Source organism: Diadema antillarum, unplaced genomic scaffold, assembly GCF_040938485.1.
Source record: "Diadema antillarum isolate AM-2024a unplaced genomic scaffold, OU_Dant_1.0 seq00001605_RagTag, whole genome shotgun sequence".
In the NCBI taxonomy this organism is placed as follows: domain Eukaryota; kingdom Metazoa; phylum Echinodermata; class Echinoidea; order Diadematoida; family Diadematidae; genus Diadema; species Diadema antillarum.
The window spans coordinates 114,184-136,608 of NW_027272318.1; the positions used below are offsets into that span (position 1 = coordinate 114,184).

The 22,425-nt window shown below is 37.4% G+C and overlaps 1 protein-coding gene across 1 annotated transcript; it reads left to right on the top strand.

The window, feature by feature from the left end:
- Nucleotides 1–5,566: 5,566 nt before the first annotated feature.
- Nucleotides 5,567–18,007, top strand: LOC139711034 (beclin 1-associated autophagy-related key regulator-like). The gene is made up of 11 exons (XM_071622958.1): nucleotides 5,567–5,763; nucleotides 8,024–8,086; nucleotides 8,652–8,694; nucleotides 9,157–9,238; nucleotides 10,473–10,571; nucleotides 11,739–11,871; nucleotides 12,655–12,884; nucleotides 13,396–13,552; nucleotides 14,834–14,924; nucleotides 15,740–15,825; nucleotides 16,979–18,007. The coding sequence occupies exons 1-11, from the start codon at nucleotides 5,567–5,569 to the stop codon at nucleotides 17,328–17,330; spliced, it is 1,533 nt and encodes a 510-aa protein (XP_071479059.1). The 3' UTR covers nucleotides 17,331–18,007.
- Nucleotides 18,008–22,425: the final 4,418 nt, after the last annotated feature.

The window sequence follows — 22,425 nt, forward strand, 5'->3', positions numbered from 1 at the left end:
GGCTTCTATAATTGGAATATGTCATATTCTCTTTTTGCTACAGTGTACTGTGACTTCCCAAATCATGTAGCCTTCTTATGCCACAATGGATTTGACCAAAATTTGAAACATTCATTAGTTTTGAATGTATTGTCTGATTTTTTTTCAAACTTAACTGATATGTTCTACTGATACTCTTACATTGCATTTCTATGTAGATTCATTGAATCCACATGCTCTGAAAGTGGAAATTTGTAAAAGTGGAAATTCTCATGCATTTCGTGTGACCAGAAACAAGTGCAAAAAAAAGAAAGTATCCATACTTTTGGTGTTGTATGTACCACCATGTATGGAATCTTGATTCTGTGGAATCTTGCACTCAAAATTCATCTTAACTCGGCAGAGAAAAAAAATGCAAAAACATCCACTTTTACAGTAGATGTCTAGGGGTAATGTGTCCCTTTAACAGATGACTGTACTGTGAATTATTTAGCTGTCCTGACGTGGACATGTTGCATTCAGGGTTATCTGTTTTTTTTATGTAGCAGTTATTCTGAGTTTCATGTTAGTCAATATTTTGATAGAAAGGTCCATCAGATTTATTGTCTTGATCATGCCAAAAAAAAAAGTTGAAACATGTACAAATCTACGATATCTTCCAATATTGAAAACAAAAAAGATAGCTGTGTTCAAGATTTGTTTTATGTGTTTAACTTCTTAAAAGAATTAAAAATCCAAGATTTTAGATGATTGATGTGAATAAATAAGGTGGTAATAAATCTATATGAAACCACCACCAAATCTTGATGCTAATGACAAGCCAACATCGTTAAAAGAAAGCGATTACATTTGTTTGTATGAATACCTTGTGTAAAAGAAAAAAGAAATCAGATTTTATTTCTGTCTTTTATCATCTGTCAAAGAGGGAATTTAAGCTGAAAAAAAAAACTACCCAGTGACTGAGGTGAAATTGATAGAGTAAAATGATGCAATCTAAGCAGTAGAAGTTTTCATTCTTGCAGTATATTTGTATTTTGTAAAATTTTGTAGCATCTTTCAGCTGCGTGAAATGGAAGGGATTTCCATCTCATGTATTTATAGTATATGATGTATGATTATGAGTCTTCTCTTGTGAATATGATTCTAAGTACTGTAAAAGTGGTTTCTTTTGCGGTGGTTTTATTTTCGCGCTTTGAGGTTGAACTGCGAATTTAACATCACACGAAAACGTTTTGAACTCGTCGCTGTTACAACGCTATCATTACCGACCGCGAATTTAAACACATGCGAAAAAGTCGGCACCGATGGAAACCGCGAAAGTTTCTGTATGCGAAAGAAACTACTTTTACAGTAGTCTTCTGGCAGCTGTGATGAGATCTTGTATGTTGTTAGCCATGTGTATGTACATCGTAAGCTGCCACTCATATTCAAAGGGATCTTTTCACTCATTGAAATGAGGTGTCCGAAGGCAAACTCCCTTTGAGGAGCAGAGATGTAGTATCTGTGTAAGAATTGCAATGAGAATGGATCCACAGGTGGTGATCAACGAGAAAGATAAACTACAAATTGTGTAGAAAGATGTACTAATGTTAACAATGGGTGTGACGTCTAGCAATCAAAGCAGTTTCAGATATGTGTCTTTTTCTGCAAAGATTTGTTTTAGCATCACTCACAAATATTCTCAGCATAATCAGACAGTTTATCTGAGTAACATATGACAACTTTTGTTTGTCTCGCTCTGTAGGCCATGAGCAACACCAATGCAATACTCGGATAGAAGAGTTTCCTAAGTGCTCTCAAAACAGTTACACCATACATCAAAAGCATATGAGTTTAATGTCCTACCCCGTATCGCATTCAGTAATGTATGTATATTAAACGCTGTGTTTTTTATTAGTTAACTGGGCATCCATCAAACATACCAAGAATGGTAATGTGGCACATGCAGCATTACTGTAAGATTAAACAGATTAGATATGAAATGTGTCGCAAGAAATAAGAATTATTGTTTCATTTTTGTTACAGTACCAGTGGGATGCCATCTTCGTGCAGATTGCAGTTAGAACCTATATTTTTTAACCAAAAAGGTGACAAAATACAGATATATTATTTTTCATCATGATTGACTGAAAAAAAAAGAATGACAGCATTAGCATATTTCACCTTGAAATAAAAGTATATGTTTAAAAACACCAAAATCTTTGCTGTTCAGCTATGCATGTTGTAGTATCATTCCATGTGTAGTATTACGATGTCCAATGACCTTAGAAAGGTAGTATGCTTGTCTTCAAACTTTTGTTGCAACTGTAGTTTTTCTTCCCATCTTTAGAGTAAAGAAAAAGTATATAGATATACAATACAGTATGTATCAATGTGTAAAGAAGTGGTTTATGTATACAAAAATTCAACAGAACATATCCTAACCATTCATTCAGCTGAAACAAGCTGCAACTACTGTTTTTGAATGCAGTGCTGGATGAAATATTCTTCTTTTTTTTTCCTAGGAGAATAATCAAGTCATATCTTATTGAGACTGTCAATGATCATATGATGCATAACGCATTACCCCGGGGTACTGTAGTACCCCGGAGTACCACGTTGTATAGTGCCATCTCATGTCCACTCAAGGACAGCCGCAAAGAAATGCATGCACTGTGTGTGTGTACATAGTTATTCCCATGCCACTGCATGTAATACTATGCATGCATGGCATGCTGTGCTAGCAATAGCGTGTGCTTCAGTGCAGTGCAGTGCAGTGGCTAGCATGCGCTAGCTCCAGCACCAACATAATTTCCACTTTTTGGCAACCCAGGGTATAACCTTTTTAAAAAAATAAATAATTCAACAAAATGGCTGATTTTCATTTGGTACCCCGGGATACCATTTATGTCTTCATATTTGTAAGGCTGCATTGTCAGAAAGGGTTGAATACTATTTCTTATGATCATCTTTTCTTTTGTAGTCCTTACCTTTGTAATTTAAAGTTGAATTGGTTTCAAACATTTGTAATTGTGCAGTAGTTGTTTTGAATAAGGATGCCAGGATCACACATGGATGTACTGTATACACCATGTATTTCACGAGACTTGACTTTTTGCAAACTGAGACTTCCTGATAATGTTATTGTGCAGATGTTTAAAATTGCGATCATGGAGCGCAGCAATGAAAGGAGACATGCACACATGCAAGTTGAATTCATGTGAAGGTCTGAGTTAAAGGGATCGTACAGTTTTGGTTGAGACCTAATTTCAGGTTTCTAACATTTTTTGGTGAGATAATGAGAAACCTCTTATGAAAGAGCATGTAATTCCATGAGGAATTCAATGTTTATTTGATGAAAATCGGTTTTGAAATGGCTGAGATATCCAAAACAGAGTGATTCTAATAAAATGTGGGACCCACATTTTATTACGACTGCTTTGTTTTACTTTGTTTTTGGATGTTTCAGTCATTCCAAACCCGATTTTCATCAAATAAACTTTAAATTCCTCGTAAAATGGCATGCTCTGTACTGTTTCATAGATGTTTTCTTGGTATCTCGCAAAAAGTTAAAAGCCCAATTCTCATCTCCACCAATACTGTACCATCCCTTTAATCATTTTGCTTGTTTTTAATTTTCCTGAATAGTGCCCGACTAGCAAAATTTACAAAAATAAAAATGCTCGAGAAATACACAACGTATAAGATACTGTACCATATTTCACCCTTGCTCACAGAGAAAAGCAAATATATCAATGGGTACAGAGTGATAACAAAACATTGCATCCACTTGTTGACAACAGAATTATCATTGAGGCAAGTGGGAATGTACTCTGAGCGTGTTAAAGTGACAATACCTCTCTGTGTTCAAATGTTTTTAATGGGGTATAGTAAATTCAAACAAGTAGAACTACTGAAGTTTCCTTGAGGTAAGGTCAAAAGATTATAAAAATCTTACATCTATCGCATGTTTTGTATGAAAGAGTGTCATCAGTCATAGCCAAATATGCTAATTAGACTAGATAATGATGATGTCCTAACTTCACACAGTTTTGTTAGGCTTTTTAATCAAAAGTTGATGTCAAAATATCTACATATGGGTTGATAAAGCAGCAAATGCAATCCTTCCCCATCAAGCACTATTTCTAAGGCATAACAACTCTATTATGATTCGATGCAGTGAACATGATTTTCATTAGGTGAGTTTTTTTTTAAATAAAATTTAGTGAAGATTTGTGTACAAGGTCATTGGGTGACTTGTTTGCAAAGTCATCATCTCATTCAATGTTGCATTAATGACTGTGACAGATGTGTACTGTTTCCTGGAAACATGAAGCTTCCATAATTCTGTATCTGATTTTAATTGAACAACTTCTACCGTTCTGTTTATTTCATTTTACTTCGCTCGTTGTAGTCAATATGAACATGGAATGGTTTTTAAGTTCTTTCATGACTAGACCTGTTTAAAGTACTGTATACATGTAATTTGTACAAACTGTAGAATATGTTTATATCTTGTGCGATATTTGTGTCATTTTTCTGTACAAAGGCATGTTAATAAATACATGGCAGTTGCCAACATCTGAACATGAAAAATGATTTATTTTTGTTCAGTCTTAACTATGATTACATATATTTAGGTGGAACATGGACATGAGAAATAGATACATGATCGTGAGACTAAATCAGACATACACTGTACTTTACACAGACATATGCATCTTATGTAAACTTTTTTTTCTTTTTAGTCTGCTGTTTTGATGTTGTTTTGGGGGTCCTGATACCTTGGATGATCTTTTGAGAAAAAAAAAAGAGAGAAATATAACAAATAATGTAAACATACAAACCAAAAACTTGAGTCGTTATAATCTTTTCAATTGCTAGGATTGAAATGCAAGTTCTAGTTGATTCATACTTGCCAACATTTTCATTTGAGAAAGCGGGTAGAATCCAGGACGCCTATGCGAGCAGCGCTAGCTTGAATGCTAATGAAATCTTTCAAAAGCGGTAGTCTACCGCCAAATGCGGTAGAGTTGGCAAGTATGGTTGATTCATTAACAATCAAGTGGAGGAAGACAGAGGGAGAGAGCATTGTAGGCACCTAAATACTGAAACCGGCATTTATTTACTACCTCCGAAAATTTGATCTGAACTAAATCCTTTTCATTGTAATTTTATTTTAGAGATCTATTTCATTCTTTTCTTTGTTTTTGTTTTTTGTGAACCATATGAGTCGTACTGCAAATGCTGGACTTTGGAGAGGATACGTTTTGTAATGAAATCCCAGCTGACATTTACAAACAACTATGACGTCATACACCGAGTTCGGGTTATTTTGTCACCCTGTTGTCGACTGCATGAAATGCCACTGCTGCTACGTTTTTGTGGTTACAAAGATACTATTGCCGGTTTGACTACTCCATATTATGCGAACATGATTTGATACCAGATGGAATAGTTTGTTAAATATAAATCTTCTTAAATCATCTGAATAATACATTTCACATTTTGAAATAACATAATAAATGGATTAATTAAGTTTAATATTGAAAAAATATATGTATATCCACATCTTAATCGGTTCATAGAGACAGGGTGGATATCCAAGATGGCAGCTTACAGGGACAGTGAAGAAATTTCTGCAGACGACGACGTAGGACGCTTTGTACCTCCTCTGGCCGGGATGTGCATAGCTTTTGAGAAATGTCCATTGTGTTTTACGACAAGGAGACCGTTTACATGTGCATCTTGCGTAGAAAAGGGCGATTTCTGTCACTCTTCGAGCAAATCTGCAGAGGCTGAAAGGTAAACAAAAGATCGAATACATTCGCATTGCAGTCAATGACAATGGTTCATAGCAGGCAGCGCGCGCCGCTGCTCGCAGCTGCAGCTCCACGGGCCACAGTCGCTGTGTCGCGCAGTGTCCAAAACATTGCAATGCACTTAGCTGAGCCTGAGAGCTCTTTCAATTCAATGCAGTTGCGTTGCTGTTTCCGGAGTTTTGAAGGCAAGCCCAAGGTACGGATTGGCAGGTCTTCAAATAAATGAAGCTCTGGCTCCGAACAGTTTCGCTGATTGCCATCATGTGGTGCAACACGACATTATGCAAAAAACAAAACAAAACAAAACAAAAAAACCAAGAGGGTCAGTAGGTCGGGTTTTTGTTTGTTTGTTGTTGTTTTTTATACCGGGTCTGCATTTTTTCTTTGGGGCAGTGTCCGCTGTTTGGCGGACTACATTGTTAGCACCTCCAGTGCATTTGCGGCATGATTCGTTTCTGGCAATTCTTCAAGTTCGAGTTCAACTTTGAACAAAATATGGCGCAAATTTAATAGTTAATACACTCAACACTGAAGCGATTCATTCAAACTAACAATAACATCTTGCCAGGGCCCAGTACCAGTGGGCGAGGCAGAAACACTAACTGACAAACGGTCTTCTTTGATGAATTTAGCAAACAGCTCAAAAAAAGTACCTTCCAGTGAGATGCTGGCAACCGAACTCCATCCACACAGTTTTGCTGCCATGACAGCTGGTTACGGATACTGCAAAAGTGGCCATCTTGGCAGTCGCGCTGCGCTGCCGTGGTAGCTAGCTATGCGCATGCATGCATCGATTGGATTTCGTACATGTGCATGCATGTGAGCCAAAAAGCTAGCTAGCAGTGTATGCTAAACGTATAGCCTGCGGCCCCACGCGCCATGCGGCTTTAATACGCTTACGTGTACTGTACAACATGATTTACGATGGGTTGATGTGATGAAAAAATATTTTTAGACTTTTCTCATTCTTTTTTCAGTTCAAAATGGAAAATTTTTGGTTTAAAACTGTTTACAATTTTAGACGCTGTAGAAAGATGAAATTCATGGGAAATTTTAAACTCAAAAGAGTAAAAAAAAATAAATAAATAAAAAACCCGACCCGAGATTTCTGTGATTTTCGGTCGGTCGCAAAGAGCAAACAAACCTTTTTTTTTTTTTTTTGCCTTATGTTGCCTACCAATACACAATATTTCTAGAGCCTTTTGTTACTGTATAGAAGAATCCAGTAGATGGTCTATATAGGCCCTACTAAAAAAGCTGATCTGCATACAGCTACAGGTTGTACAAGCTAGCATGGTGCATAGCCATTGCATGGGATCTCAATCATGATGATGTACATCTCTGCACCCAAATTTAATGAATTTCCTACGTGTATATGATAGATGAATACATAACAATAACAAACACGTACAGTGCAGTACAATCCCATCTTACATCAAACACGGGTGTAAATGAGTAAAAAGTCAGTTCCCCAAATTATAAGTATTAAACTAGACCTACTTTGTGGCACAACATTTCCTTACAACAAATGAGGATATATAGTGAAATTCCCATTATAATGAAGTCATTTCTGATTACCATTGATAAAGGAGAACAAAAGAAGTGTGCTCCTTTTTCACAAAATAAAAAAACAGTAGCTGATAGACTCTAATAATTATTCCCACACTTTCTTGAAAAAAAAAAAATGAAGCTATTTTGAATACAGAATTGTATTTGAGCTAGAGCTGTATAAGTATTTGATACCTTATCTGGAAAAAGAAGCAAACGCGAACATAAAGAAAAAGTTACTGCACACCGCATGCTGTGACAGTTGTTTGGTTCTATATGCATTAAAAAAAAATAATGTAGTGACAGTTTATATATGCATAAACAGACAAAGAAAACTATGTAGTGAACATGTCATCATGATCTTGTGACTGTTGTGTCTATGTTGAGGTGGTTGTATGACATTCACATCATTTTTTTTTTTTGTTTCAAGATGTTGAATATGTGTATGTAATGTGTGATTTACTTGAATTTTCATAAAAACATTGTTTTTCAGTCTGAAATATTTTTCTTGATGGGCATTATTCTCCATTATGAAATTCTTGCTTTTGTTAATCTTACAGTTTCCCATTTTTCTCCTCTTTATCCTTCTGTTTTGAGGTTTTGTTTGTTTTTTTAAAACAACAGAATAATTCAAATTGAGCCTTTTGCCTCGTTTGCTTGTTTAAATCATAATACGTGTATGTGTGTTGAAACAGGTATTGTGAAAGGAGAGACAGGCTGATGCGACTCAGGAAAGAAAAAGAACGCCTGTCTGCAAAGTGAGTGATATCACATTTAATTTTTTATTTTTTTGTCTAAGATAAAAAATAAAAAGTGAAAGCTATTCTACAGCACTGATGTACAGTGTATGTAAAGTGTTTGCTACCAGTCATGAATTCTGGAGAACAGGATCAATGCACAGATTCCTTATTCATGGGACCTGAAAAAATAAGTGACATTACTTTGAATATGAATTTAAAGATGTACAGTATATCAGAGTTCACAACTTTTCTGAAAAGTCAGTATATCAGAGTACACAACTTTTCTGAAAAGAGCCTTCAAAAATTATTGTGCAAGCTGTATCTGACACTTGTGAACACAATAACAGGGATAGATTTCTGCCTGATTTCTGCCAATGCAAGAGTTGTTGGTTACACAGTCTAGGCTGGCATTATTGCCCTTCCAATAGGCATCGGACATTCATTATGCAGAGTATTAGTAAATATACCATTTTCTGCCTTTTATGCAGACCTATTTATTTATTTTTTTTTATTCATTCATTATCCATGTAGATGATATCCATATTTATAATGGTTTTTACATTTTCTTTCATTACTCACCAAGGCTTTGTGAAAGACTGAGAAGGAAAAATGCAATAGCAGAAAAGGTATGGACATCACATTGTGTCAAAGTCATCATTACACTATAATGCTACACAATGTTTTCATACATTTCACATGATGTAAAGTTTGAGTTATGGTTTGCATGGAGTGCAAATTTTTTGCTTCTTTTTATATTTTCTTTATAGGTACATGGTACCTATATATATATAGGTACATGTACTGTGTTTTGAAATCAGTTTGTGAAGACAAGAATAAGTGACAGTTTGTTACAAACCAAGAAGGAAAGTACAGGGACATATATCTATAACATGGATTAAGTTTTCATTTTAAAGAGCCCCTGGCACAATTTTTTTTTTAAATGACAATGCCACTTCTTTGTAGAAAATACACAGTTAAGTTACTTTGTCTTTTGCTTGTGACAGTTATACAGTGTACTATGTGTGTAACATACTTGAAAGGATTGATTTCTTCTAGCATTGAGTGTTTGTTACCTTATTCTTATGCAGCACTGGGAAGTTTCATTGATGAAAGGAAGGTTACAGATGACACAGAAGGCCATCGCTGACGAGAAAAGCAACCTAGATAGAGGTGCGAATGAGTTCAGTGGAATATCTGGTATCCCTTGAACAATTGATATACTGTAAAAGTGGATATTTTCGCGCCTGGCCGGGTCAGAAGAGTTTTGCGTGTTTTTAATTCCGCGGAATCAAGTTGTCGAGCACAGGAACATATGGCAAGCAAAAATCTTCGCGGGCTTTTATTTTTGTGCTAGTTTCTTGTTGCGCAAAATGCGCGAAAATTTCAACACCGCGAAAATTTCCACTTTTACAGTATTTCTTTGTTCTTTTTCTTTTCATCCTATTTACGGTGTATATTTGTTTGTGGAACCTTGTTTTTTGCACTAAGTTCAGGAGGAGGAGAAAATGGAAAGGGGCACTCCAGACAATTTATATAATTTGATATCAAGTAGTGCATAAATCGATAGTGTCATGTACAGATTTGTGGAACTTTTGTGGTCTTGAGCAAATAAACCAATACTCTGAAAAACCCCAAACAAATTACACTAAACAAGGATGATGACGTAGGAGACTAACACGTTCCAGTATTATGATAATAATAATAATAATAATTGCATTTATATGGCGCTTCATACTGGCGTTTCTAAGCACACATAGCATTGTAATTCCATTAGAATACCTCTTGCTGAGCAGGTTCACGTGTGTAGAAGTTATGCATGCTTTGTTCCTTTTTCTGCTTCCTTGAACACCCAATCATGCATTCTTATGTAAACCTGATAGGTCATCATCCGTGTTCATTGTTATTTGTTATGAATTTTGAAAACATTCTTATTCTTCATCCCAATCACTCTGAATTTTGAAACTCTCTACCCAGTGTCTCCAATTTATAGATGTTCAGATTCAAAAATCTGATAATCATCAGGAGGTCTCTTTTAAGACAAAAAGGAAAAGCCTTCATGGACATCAGCATGTGGGCATCTTCTGCTGTTGTATAGAAGAGAGTATAAGTATACCAAGTATATGTGACGTTGTTTGTTGACATCTGACAGATCTATTTGTGTGTTTGTTTTTGACTTACGTTTTCATGTTTTTATGAACCACTATCAAGATCAACATGATTTCCTAATACTGTGTCCATATTGGTACTTTTTATTGCTAAAACGTGATCCCTCCTTTTATGTAAAAGTTACATTTGGTATCATTAATGCCACCTTTACTTCTGTACAGTGAATGAAGAGATGATAAGTAAAGATATTGCCACTGTAATTTGACGTGACAATTGTTTATGTTTTTATTTTGTACAGATAAACAGTCACTCCAAAGTGTTGTTGAGAAAAAGAAATTGGAGAAAATTAGAAGGGATGAACACAACAAGAAATTGCAAAAGATTCAAAAGTATATGGGTAAGTGCACCTCTTGTAACGTAAGAAAGTGACGTTAGAGGCCTTGCAGAGAGTTGCTTAAAGGGATCATATAGTTTTGGTTGAGACCTAATTTCAGGTTTCTGACATTTTTTGGTGAGATAATGAGAAACCTCTTATGAAATACGAAAGAGCATGTAATTCCATTTCTTAAAATGGTATGTTCTGTACTATTTCATAAGTGTTTTCTTGGTATTCTCATCTCCACCAATACTGTACCATCCCTTTAAAGTGATGAGTAGATAGTCGTCAAACAACAATTACAGTGATAGAATGCCTGGTACGTAATGACTTTCGATATTAAATGTGGAATTACACATATTTAATAGACATACATGCTTGACAATCATAATCACTTTTATTTTTCCTTATCATATCAGCTCAATATCGTCTGTTGAGAATGAGAAGGATGTTAAGTTGTCTCGAACACTATGGGTTTAGTGGCAACTTAACGCCCTTATCATTCTCAACCGACGATATGATGAGGTTATGTTGTTTTCTCATGTTTGAACCAATTGACGTTTGCATTCATTCCTAACTGTTAACAAATTTCCAATAACTATGGTTACAATGTACATGAGGTTCTTCCACCAATTCAAACTCTTGAAAATATCTGTTGAATACAAATATGTAGTATTCTGAGTATCGAGAGGGAGTTGTAACTCTACACTGTCTCAAGGAGCAAACATGGAGGCATAGCCTCTACATAGTACGATGTGTTAAAGGGAGGTTATATTTTGGTTTAGATGGGGCTTCAGGTTTCCAACTTTTTTGTGACATAATGACAAACCACTCATGAAATATGAAAGGGCATACAATTCCAAGAGGGATTCAAAGTTTATTTGATGAAAATTGGTTTTGAAATGGCTGAGATATCCTTTAAAAAAAAGAAAAAAGAAAGAGGTCCTAATAAAAGGTGGGACCCATCTTTTAGGACCACTCTGTTTTATTTTGTTTTTGGATATCTCGGCCATTTCAAAACCAATTTTCATCAAATAAACTTTGATATCCTCTTAGAATTGTATGCTCTTTCATATTTCATAAGTGATTTCTACTTATCTGGCAAAAAGTTAAAATCTGAATCCCCACCTCAACCCAAACTATGCCATCCCTTTAAGTTTGTGTGGTTGGCACATTAACTTTCCGCAGAGCACATAGGAACAAATATTGAGAGTCGGAAGGAGTCGCTGGAGGAGAAGAGTGAATTGTTGCAAGTCAAGAGGAGAGAGAAAATAACCCAGCTGCTTCATCATATATTCCCCATCACTGAAATAAACCAGAGGTAAGTGACGTCACAAGTACCAATGGCATTTTACCATGATTTCACCATTTGATGACATATATGGTATCCCGGGGTACCAAATAAAAATCAGCCATTTTGTTGAATTTGTATTTCTTTTTTTAAAGGTTGTACCCTGGGTGCCAAAAAGTGGGAAATTATTTTGGTGCAGGAGCTAGAGCGCGCTAGCCACTGCACTGCACTGAAGCACACGCTATTAATATTGCTAGCACAGCATACCATGCATGCATAGTATCACATACTGTGGCATGGGAATGACTGTAGACGCACACACCGTGCATGCATTTCTCTGCGGCTGTCCTCGAGTGGACGTGAGGTGGCGCTACACAATGTGGTACCCCGGGGTAATGCGTGATGCATCATTTTCAGGTGGAGCATCTTCAGTCAAAATTTGTGGTTATGAGCATGTACAAGGGACTTATGATAATGTGCCAGTATCGCTGAATAATTCAAATATTAGTAGTTTATTGATGAGACAAATTTTCTTCACCTGATGACAGTATCGTAAGAGTGCAAATTTACTTTATGAGTGTGTTGCTTGCCAAACGCTCTACCCAAAGTTTCTCTGCCAACAGAGTATCATTCCTTGTGAGAATGTATTGATTTTGTATAAGATTTTATCATGTTGTCATGAAATGATTTGCGTGAAGCAGAAGTACGTGTATCTGCTTGTAGGGCATCAAACTTGCCTTGTCATCTGATCATAGCACCTTGCTCAGCTGCAAACAGGAGTATTGACGAATGTTTTGATCGTACTTGTTTCAGCGTGTCACACGAGGAAGGGTGGCGAGACGAGGTCAGCCTGACAGACAGTAAGGTCGACGAGCAATCAGCAGAAGATGAGTTGGTTGCTGCCCTCGCTGAGGCCAGGATGACTTCCTATGTCAGGGGTCGTTGGGTTGAGACCATCAACAATGGGGAGGCACATTACAGCATAGTTCACCCCCACGTCCAAATACCAGCCAACGGCGACTACTCGGCCTATGTAGCATGTGGTGAGTGAATTTTTTCCCCCTAGTTTGTACTTATCATTTTAAGTAAAGCATCTCATTACACATACCCTGAATTAAATCCACTTATGTCTTTATTCTCAAACTAAATTTCTGTGTAGATACTGGGTCATCCTTCATCATGAATATGCAGAAAGCATCTGATTTCAAGAGGGAGATACCTTCTTCTTTTTTTTTTCTCCTGTGAATTTTGTTGATTAAGATTGTGCATGTATTTATTTGTCCTTTCTAATGTGTCAGTGTGTAATGTACTGCTTGATGAAGTTTCATCCCATGCATTTATGTTAATTTTGTTGTTGTTGATGTTGATGTTGACGTTGTTGTTGAAAAAAGGTTAATTTCTCTTGATGTTGTTGAAAATAGGTTGATTTTTGTTGATGTTTGTGTTTTTGTTACTGTTGTTGTTGCTGCTGCTGCTGCTACTGCTGCTGCTGCTGCTGTTGTTGTTGTTGTTGTTGTTCAAAAAAAAAAAAAATTTCTGTTGTTGTTTTTGCAGTTGTGCCCCAGGAAACAGACATCCCTGACCCGGATGCAGAACTTGACCTGCACAATCCTGGCCACCAGGTGGCAGCAGCTCTAACCTACACTGCGCAGCTCGTAGCTCACATAGCCAACACACTGGACGTGCCACTGGTCCGGAGGGTACATTTCAGGTAACCACCAATAACAATTGTCTTGTCTACATCTCATGATGAATTTACTATATATTTACTTTATTTCATTTTATTAATTTATTCATTTTAGTGCTATGTTTGATTTCATCTATATATGACGAGAAACGTTGTTTCGGCATGTATGGAATGATCTGAAATCTTATGCTAGAGTGTATTGATGTCTTTGTTGAGTAACCCTTTATTTGCCCAGGCACTTAGCTTATTAAACTTGCCAAGCATTTTTCGTCAGCATTCAGTAATCCATCCAAAGTTAAAGGGTGTGTGCACTTCTGGTCGAGGTGAGGATTTAGCTTTTAACGTTTTGCGAGATATTCAAAAACCACTCTATGAGATGTCAAAGAGCATGCAGTTCTAAGGGGTATCAAAAGTTTATTCGATGAAAATCGGTTTTGAAATGGCTGAGATATCCAAAGACAAGGTGAAACAAAGAGATCCTAATAAAGTTGTGGCATGTCGCCTTTTATTATTAACACTTTTTTGGATATCTCAGCCATTTGAAAACCAATTTTCATCAAATAGACGTTGAATCCTTCTTAAAATTACATGCTCTTTCATATTTCATAAGAGGTTTTTCATTATCTCACTTAGGAATGTTCAAAACATGAATGCCTACCTCAACCAGTACTGTACAGTCCCTTTAACCTAGTTGAAGATTAGCAAGGCCATTCAGGTGTAACAATGAGCCTCAGTCCAGCTGGAAGGCCATGGGGACACAATAGAGATTAGGGCAATTGGGTAATCTCTATTCATTGACATCTGTGTCAATTAGGCAAAGAAAGCACTAAAACATGCGTGTTACTGTACGAGCTGAAATTTTCACGGTTTTATTTTCGCGAATTTCGCGAATCGCCTTTGAACCGCGAAAATAACGACGCGTGAATAACTAAGTTCAGTTTGACCCTCGCAGCCGCGAAATTAACAACACGCGAAAATATCCTCCAAGTAGCAATTCGCGAAAATATCTGTAGCGAAGATTTCAGCTCGTACAGTAATTAGCGCCCAAAGCACAGCAAGGGTTAAGCAGAATTTTGTCTCCTCATCAACTCTCTAGCTGTAATATGTGTAGTATACTTGAAAGTTAGCCTTTACATTCATATTTATGTAGCACTAAATCCCAAAATATGCATTAACAATATCATTTGTGAACCTGTAAATGTTGGAATTCTTCATTACAAGTTGAAAACACAATGTAAGAATGTATGTCATAAATGTTTAGAAATCTATTCACGTGCCAAAAACTCATTTGCTCAATCTTTGCAGTCGCTTTTGTAAATCGGAGCTGAGCCGCCGTGAATTCTCATCTGCCGTTGACAAACTGAACAGCAGTGTGCTCTTTCTCTGTTTTAGTCAGGTAAGTGCTAATACACTACACGGTTTGAACTATATATGGAATGTGTAAAAAGTTGTAGTACATTGAGCTGTGAGTTTCACCCATAAAGCAATGCTGGATGGTCAGAAATTCCTGTTTTTATTTGTGAATATTAGAAACACAAAATTTTCCCTTTTCGTTTCACACTAGTGCCATGTATTCGATTAATACAGTACTTCGGTGGTTTGTCGTCTTTTTTTTTTGGGGGGGGGTGATATAGTACATGTGTATGTGTGTGTGTTTCTTTATTTTGGGGGGGTGGCAAAGGGTCTGAGGTGAGTTGAAGTTGTTGTTTGTTGTTAATGAAAAATTCTGAACAAGGACAAAGATGTGATCATGTTCGAGAAATAGAGTGAATTTCCCACCAAATATCTAGTGAATTTCCCACTAAATATCTGTGGGCATTAATCATATATTGGTAATGTTTAAGAGATATGAACCATTTTTCTCTTTTTTTACTTTATTCATTGTTACTGTTGTTAGTTTTATTTTAAATGTATTACCTATTTTGAAGCATGATAGTCCTAATGATCAAGCCATTTCTAAATTATTTGCTGAGTGGCCTTATATGCAGGAGGATCCATATTTTTGTAAACTGACAAATCCCATTCAAAACAGAACAGAACATCTTTCCAACAATGTACCACTTGACATAATTTTTCTGTTCTCCTTTTTCAAGTGCATAAGAACCTTTGCAGAATGTATGATGCACTATATTAGAATGGCCACTTTATGTTAGTTTTACAAATTGTTGATTATCATTCCTTATTTGTTTCTCTTTCTTTCTATTTTGTCAGAGTATATCACCAGAGAAACTGCATCCTCATTACACACTAAGAAACCTCATCACTTTAGTAGCCAGCGACACTCCAAGTTATGGCAGGTACGGATTGCTACAAATTGCAATTTGTTTTGTTTGTTTGTTTGTTTGTTTGTTTTTTGCCGTCTGTATGTTTGTGTGTGTGTGTGTGTTTTGTTTTTGTTATATTTTTTTTGGGGGGGAGGGGGCTTGATGCTGGCAATATGATCATCAGAGTATATGAAACCCCCCCCCCCCCCCCCCAAAAAAAAAAGCATTTTTTTTATACTTTGAGAAATTACATCACATAGGTGGCCAGTGACACTCCCTGCTGTGGTAGGTATTTACTGCTGCGAAACTTCTCTTGTAAACAAAACACCTGTAATCAAATTGCTTTTAAGAGTCATACTCTGAATCCTCTACCCAAGTTGATTCCAACAGATTTTTCTGAGACTCAAGACTGGCAATGCAAGTTAAAGGCGCATAGTCCCGGTAGTGTAGAGGGCGCTGTTAATGATACTGCCGATCACCGTTAGCATTGATACGAAGATTGCCAAAGTTGAGTTGTCATCAAGAGTAAAGCTCGTAGGTGTTGCTAGGTAACGTTGCCTTCGTTGTTTTCTCTGCGCATCACGCAGTCTGTAGTAATGCCAGGGTGCATTCATATGTGCTTCTTAGTATGACATCACAAAAGAAGTTTGCTAAAGCTGTCATCCCCCTCAGCCAGATCATGAGCCAAACTGTGATCAGACCACTGACTACAGTGGATCAGACTTCTTCAGACTCGGGGAAATGGGTCACAGCGTAAGCGCTAAAGAGGAGTAGATAGCGTAGGTCTCTATAGGAAACTTGCGCCGTGCGCCTGCGTACACATTTGACTAAACCACTGGGACCATGTGCCTTTAAAGGTAGAATCAATGTACATGTAGGTCAAGGATTTACACTGAGACCCAAGTGATAAAGCAGTCAATATTTGTTTTATATTGTGAGAGAAGTACAGTATGTGATACAGGAAATATTGAATGATTGAAAGTCAGAGCAAGATGTAAACGTGTTGTTTCAGAGATTCCCAGTTTAAGATGTGTGTCAACTTTTTCAATATGTAAAGAAAAAAAGGTGTTTATTTTATGGTTTTCTTTATCATAATTCTTGTGCTTGCACCTACACTTGTACCAGTATCACCTCGAGGTTTTAAATGCCAGATTTTCATGCCATTTTTTCCTCTTACTCCACACAGGACAGCTGACTTTGAGGTGCACAGTGACCTGCTGCTTGCTGCCCAGACCTCGCCCAACCTAACGAGTATGCTGAGCATGTCGGGCAGTGGAAGTCTGCCGGAATCTCTGGATGAGGAGGAGGACAGCATCGCCTCCGACCAGGAGGAGTGGGAGACCGTGCCCACGAGCCTGCCTCTTCCGGCGGAAGGCATTGGAGAGGACGTCGCAGGTCACAGCCCCTCCCCGCCAGAGGCGAGTCCGTCTGTGATGAGCGTGTCCACTTTGCCGCAGGCAGCGGGGCTCATGTCGTCGGCCGCCGCCTCGGTGGCGTCCCTGTGGAGGGCTGCCACGAGCCAGCGGGAGAAGAGGTGATGATATGAGTCAAGGAGCTTCACAATGTGGCTCCTCGCTGATTTTCACGTATCCAGCAAATACGCTGGGTAGGTTTAAGCAACGATCCCACCGTTTCACACATGAAAGCTGATGGTAAGCCGGCCTTCATGTACAGCTGGTATTTCGGCTTTGTAAAGGGGACTGTTTTTTGGCATCAGATTTCTGGCATCTCAGTCACATACCACTTTGGTCCTAGGTGACAGGCACATTATGGTCTGACCTCATTCAGATTGATTCTTGTTGCTCTTCTCTGTGACAATTCTGTGGTGTTTTCCATTATAGCATAATCATGTGCACCCTTTAGATTGCAGTAACAGGAGGACCCAATTCACACAGGAAGTTTAAATCAAATCCATGATTGAAAGTAATAGTCCAATGATTCCACAAATTAAAATGAATGCACAATAGGCATACCTTGCAAATGGATGTGTCAGCATGTGCAATGTGTAACACGCATAAATGCAGGTGAAAAGTCTGTAATCCATGGACTTGCTGTAAACTACCTTTGTAAATTACGGCCATGATGTGTTAGTGTGTCACAGAATGCTGGCCTGGGTCTGTTCTGGTTCACCTGTGGGTGAGAAGAAAAATTGCTGAATACTAGACTGCCCATCTTAAGAGGTGTAGAGAAAGAATGGTATCACGCAGCCTGTTACACTGTAGTTTGTGTGTGCATGTGTGTGCATTTCTTGTTTTGTGTCTTTGTTTTTAAACAGGGATCAATGTCTATTTTAAAGTGTACCAATAACGCTGTGTATACTGTTTGCTGTATTTGTTAAATATACTTGAGATATGCCCTCTGCAAAATACTATAATTTTTTTTTTGTCCCTCAAATTTTGGTTATTAGAGTTTAAATGTAAATTTTAAAGAGTATACAGAAACAAAAGTGATTTAAAAGAGACTTGTCGATCACGTGATTCTTTCAATTGAACGATCGTGCTGTTGATATTTTTATTTTCCAAATACGACATGAATGATAGTGATATGCAATGTGTGCACGTGATCGGCTAACTGATCGACATGGAATCTCGATACTATTCATAAAGCATACCGTATAGCTAGAACACGCACTCATCAGTACCGGCGCTTACGGAGCACAAGTGCCAAATTGCTATTGAGATATTATCTGATTAATGGAAATATGTATACTTTGAGGGGCTATAACAGGAGAATTATTGCTGTTTTTTGTGTATTTTAGCTGTACACAAATTTGATCTCCAGGGTATTGGTACACTTTAAACCAGCTGTATTTGTGTCAGATTCCATCAATGTGAACACACCAAGGTGTGGATCTTACTGTAATAATTGTTGCGTCAGTAGATGATCATAGACGGTAACTGCGTCATCAATGGGTCTGTACAAGGAAATGACACAGGTTTCCATGGTGCTAGTTAAAGACACAATATTTCTACTTCTCAGCTCGTCATGACTCTTGCAGTCAATTGAATTGTAGGCATTTAATACCAAATTCTCTGTCCCAAGTCAGGGAGTACACTGCATGTGTGATTGGGGGAGACAAAATGAGCTGATTCAGTTCAATGGCCCAGTATGTTTATGCAGAGGGTCGGAAAGTATGCCGTCATAGAATCAGTTCTACCTTAACAGTTGCCTTCTATATCACCTGCACATCATTAAGTGACAAAGAGGTTTCCGTATGTCATTCTGTACTTGTTTGAGCTCTGAGCAATCAATCTAGGGAGAGATACGTGTTGGCTGTGATTATATATCTCTATGTGCCAGTGGAACTTTGTATGAAATTTTCATTTGAGAGGTACTGTATGTGGACATTTTATTAAGAGAGGAAAGATATCCCTACATAGTCCATGTAGTGAAAAAAAAGCAACAATGAATAAATTGTTACAGTTTGGGAGCCACAAGATAACATGTATCAATCATGGCTATTTCTGCAAAGAATTGTTTGTATGTAAAGTGCATAGCAAATGGTCCACTGATGTGAAGGCCTAAAAGGTTTAAGGCATGGCATGGCAGAGTTTGTTAGCTCCATCAGAGAAAATTTCCCCACATGCATTGATTGCGAAAGTATGAAACACAGCAAGGTAATATTCCTTTCATATTTTTTTTTTCGGAATGCAGTGTCACTTGCTTGTTTGCTTTACTTTTTTTTTTTTTCTAATTCTGGAGTTGGGTGTCGAACTAAACTCATAGTTGTGAAATCACACATGATTATCTAATGGGCTAAACTATTTGATCTATGGTTAGTGTTAAACTTGATACATATTTCCTGGCAGTTTGAAAGGTGATTGCCCAAAAGAGAGTGGACATACAATGTAGTGTGTGTGTGTGTGTGTGTGTGTGTGTGTGTGTGGTTGTATACTTTACGTAAATTTGTTGTTTTTGTTTTTGCTTGTTTTATTTGGAATGGTGTGTGTGTGTGTGTGTGGTTCTATACTTTACGTAAATTTGTTGTTTTTGTTTTTGCTTGTTTTATTTGGAATGGTGTGTGTGTGTGTGTGTGTGTGTAAGGTGTCAAAGCAGTTGTTGCCATCAACCTCTGCCTTGTAGGCTCCTAGGGGTTTATATAAAATGTTTTGTCTATTCAATCAGTGATGATGATTTCGGTTTCTGCCATTAGCATTCAATTTATGTGCACTGCCCCCTAGTGACCATATTCAGCAGTCATTGATATGCAAATGTGCCGTGCATCATGTGTTTTGAAGTAGATGGCCTCTCAATACGTGAGCAGCTACCATACTGTATCAGATACCATTGTAAGAGCTGTAAAATTTGACTAATGATCACTGATGCAGATTGACTGATTAATTTCTGCAATGTGTAATAATAGAATGGGATCTAGGTGATTGGAACAAAAACAAAAACAAAATGAAAATGCATCGATGGAATGCGCTCTCATAAAATGATATGTCTTTGAATGAAATTAAGTTGAGAAGTATTATTTCTGATTGTCATGGAAACTGTATGCTCAAACATGTCCTCGGCAACACGAACGTTTATTGGTGCTATATGAGCTTTAGGCATTTGGATGGTAGTGTGTATATGTGAGCAGTTGTCCGGAATTTGCAATTGCAAGTCGGAAGGAGACAGTATACAGGTCGAGACTTTGTGTTGTGTATGATGAGAGAGGAAAAAACAACAAAAAGGCTGTTGTTATCTTGCCAGTTGGATAATAATTGTGCTTGCCAAATAAAAGTGACGGTATAAGAGCTAGCTAGCTGGGACTGTGAAGATAGTACTGTAGTGCACTATGTTGCATTGTGTGTGATTCAGGGATGAATTTTTTACCTTGGCAATGTGTTGAAGGAATGTTATTGGAGACCAGACGAGACCAAGAGATAAAAAGGAGTAGAAGAAAGTATATGTGGTGAATGTAATGTTTTGTGTGTAGCGAACATCTCGCGTAGCTATCAGGTATACAAGCAAGTCAGGAAGTATAGTGCAGAGTGTAACAGTAAGTGACGTTGATGTACCGGTTTATTTCCGCTTGGTCTAATATCAGATGGTCTACTTCCCAATCCATCCAACACCACTACGGCTAAACTCATTTGGTCTACTATCAAGTTTGTCTAATGCCCGTTTGGTCTAATCTTCACTTGGTCTAATGCCCAGTTTGGCTAATCATCATTTTGTCCAATGACCAGATGGTCTAATTGCAATTTTGTCTCCTTGGATTTTTTCCCAGTTTGTCTAATAAACTGTAGGTAGTAGGCAAAATGGGCATAGATTAGCCCACCTTGAAGATTAGCCCACCTGGAAGTAGACCAGCTGGTATGAGGCTAAGTGGCAATTGGACTAAATGGTCATTAGACGAACTGGCTGTAGACGAACGGGATTAGACCATGTGGGTTGAGACTAAATGGCTCTAAGATGTAATGGAAGTAGACCAAGTGATAGATCACCGATGTATCAAAGGACATATCTCACCGGTTATACCTGAACAAGAATTGGTAAATGCCTGGATGAGAGGAGGTTTTTCAGTCTTTGTGAATATACCAATCATCGGTCAGACTTAACTGTGTTGAAATTGATGGGATCATGTAAATGTCAAGTAGATTTCTTTTGTTCGAACCCCACAAAATTGTGCATTTATTGTACTGCTGTTGAATGTTATCTTACTGCAGTTGGGAAGAAAAATATTTGGAGGCTGTCGAGGAGTCTAAAATATTGTATATTTCTCCGACTTATCAGTGAGTACATATGTTAGCAGCACAATCATGATAACATGTTATTTTTTTCTTATGGCATTTGTGTCTAGTAAATACACTAATGTTACACTCACAAAAGAGTGTAGAACAATGTTTTTGTATCATTACATGGCAACAACAACAACAAAATCTCCCATATGAATGGCAACATAATGTCAGGAATATAAAAGTGGCATACATCAATTCAGATGGTGATTCCTTATTAAAGATAAAAAGAAAGTCATTTGTCAGTTTTCATCATGTGTCACTTTCAGTGCTGTTCTGGCAACATTCTTAGATGTGATTCAAGAATCAGTCACCGAAGTCAAGTCACCATGGAAGGAAACAGGTCGAAGTATGTCCAAAGTTCTGCAGTGTTTGGCATATTGATCAACTGCATGACGTGTTTGTCAATGCAATGCATGTTGTGTTTGCTAAATTTTAATGGCAGCATGAATTTTGCCCTTGTGCCAGATGGAGCACTGTCTTTTTTAATTTCTTTTCCCATTTGTTTTGTCATGTCCAGCATAATCTTCAAGCCAAACAGATCAGCTACTGATGTTGTAGCGTATTAAGTCTCATTAAAACAAAACAAAAACAAAAACAAAAACAGTAAAAACAAATAGCAATGTTCAGTCCGAGTAGTTCATGTCTTAATGCATTCGAGAGCATATCATGGTATTACTTTTATTCTTTGTTTGCAGCATCTGTAGCACAGGTCAAACTTATTAAATGAAAATTACTCCTCCTGGTGCATGTACTTTGGTATTTAACAAATAGATCTGAGCCCCAGTGTTACATCTTACTCCCTTTGACTTTCTAAAACGGGTAATTGCTTTCTTTTTATTGCGATTCAGACTTCTTGATCATTCTTGTTATACCTAACACATCTTCCATGTTACTAGCACACTGT

Excerpts from the sequence above, each read along its gene's own strand:
- LOC139711034 (XM_071622958.1), top strand. The coding sequence starts at position 5,567 with ATGGCAGCTTACAGGGACAGTGAAGAAATTTCTGCAGACGACGACGTA. Across the intron at positions 10,572-11,738 it reads AAAGATTCAAAAGTATATGG|AGCACATAGGAACAAATATT; the intron begins GTAAGTGCACCT and ends AACTTTCCGCAG. Across the intron at positions 14,925-15,739 it reads TCTTTCTCTGTTTTAGTCAG|AGTATATCACCAGAGAAACT; the intron begins GTAAGTGCTAAT and ends CTATTTTGTCAG.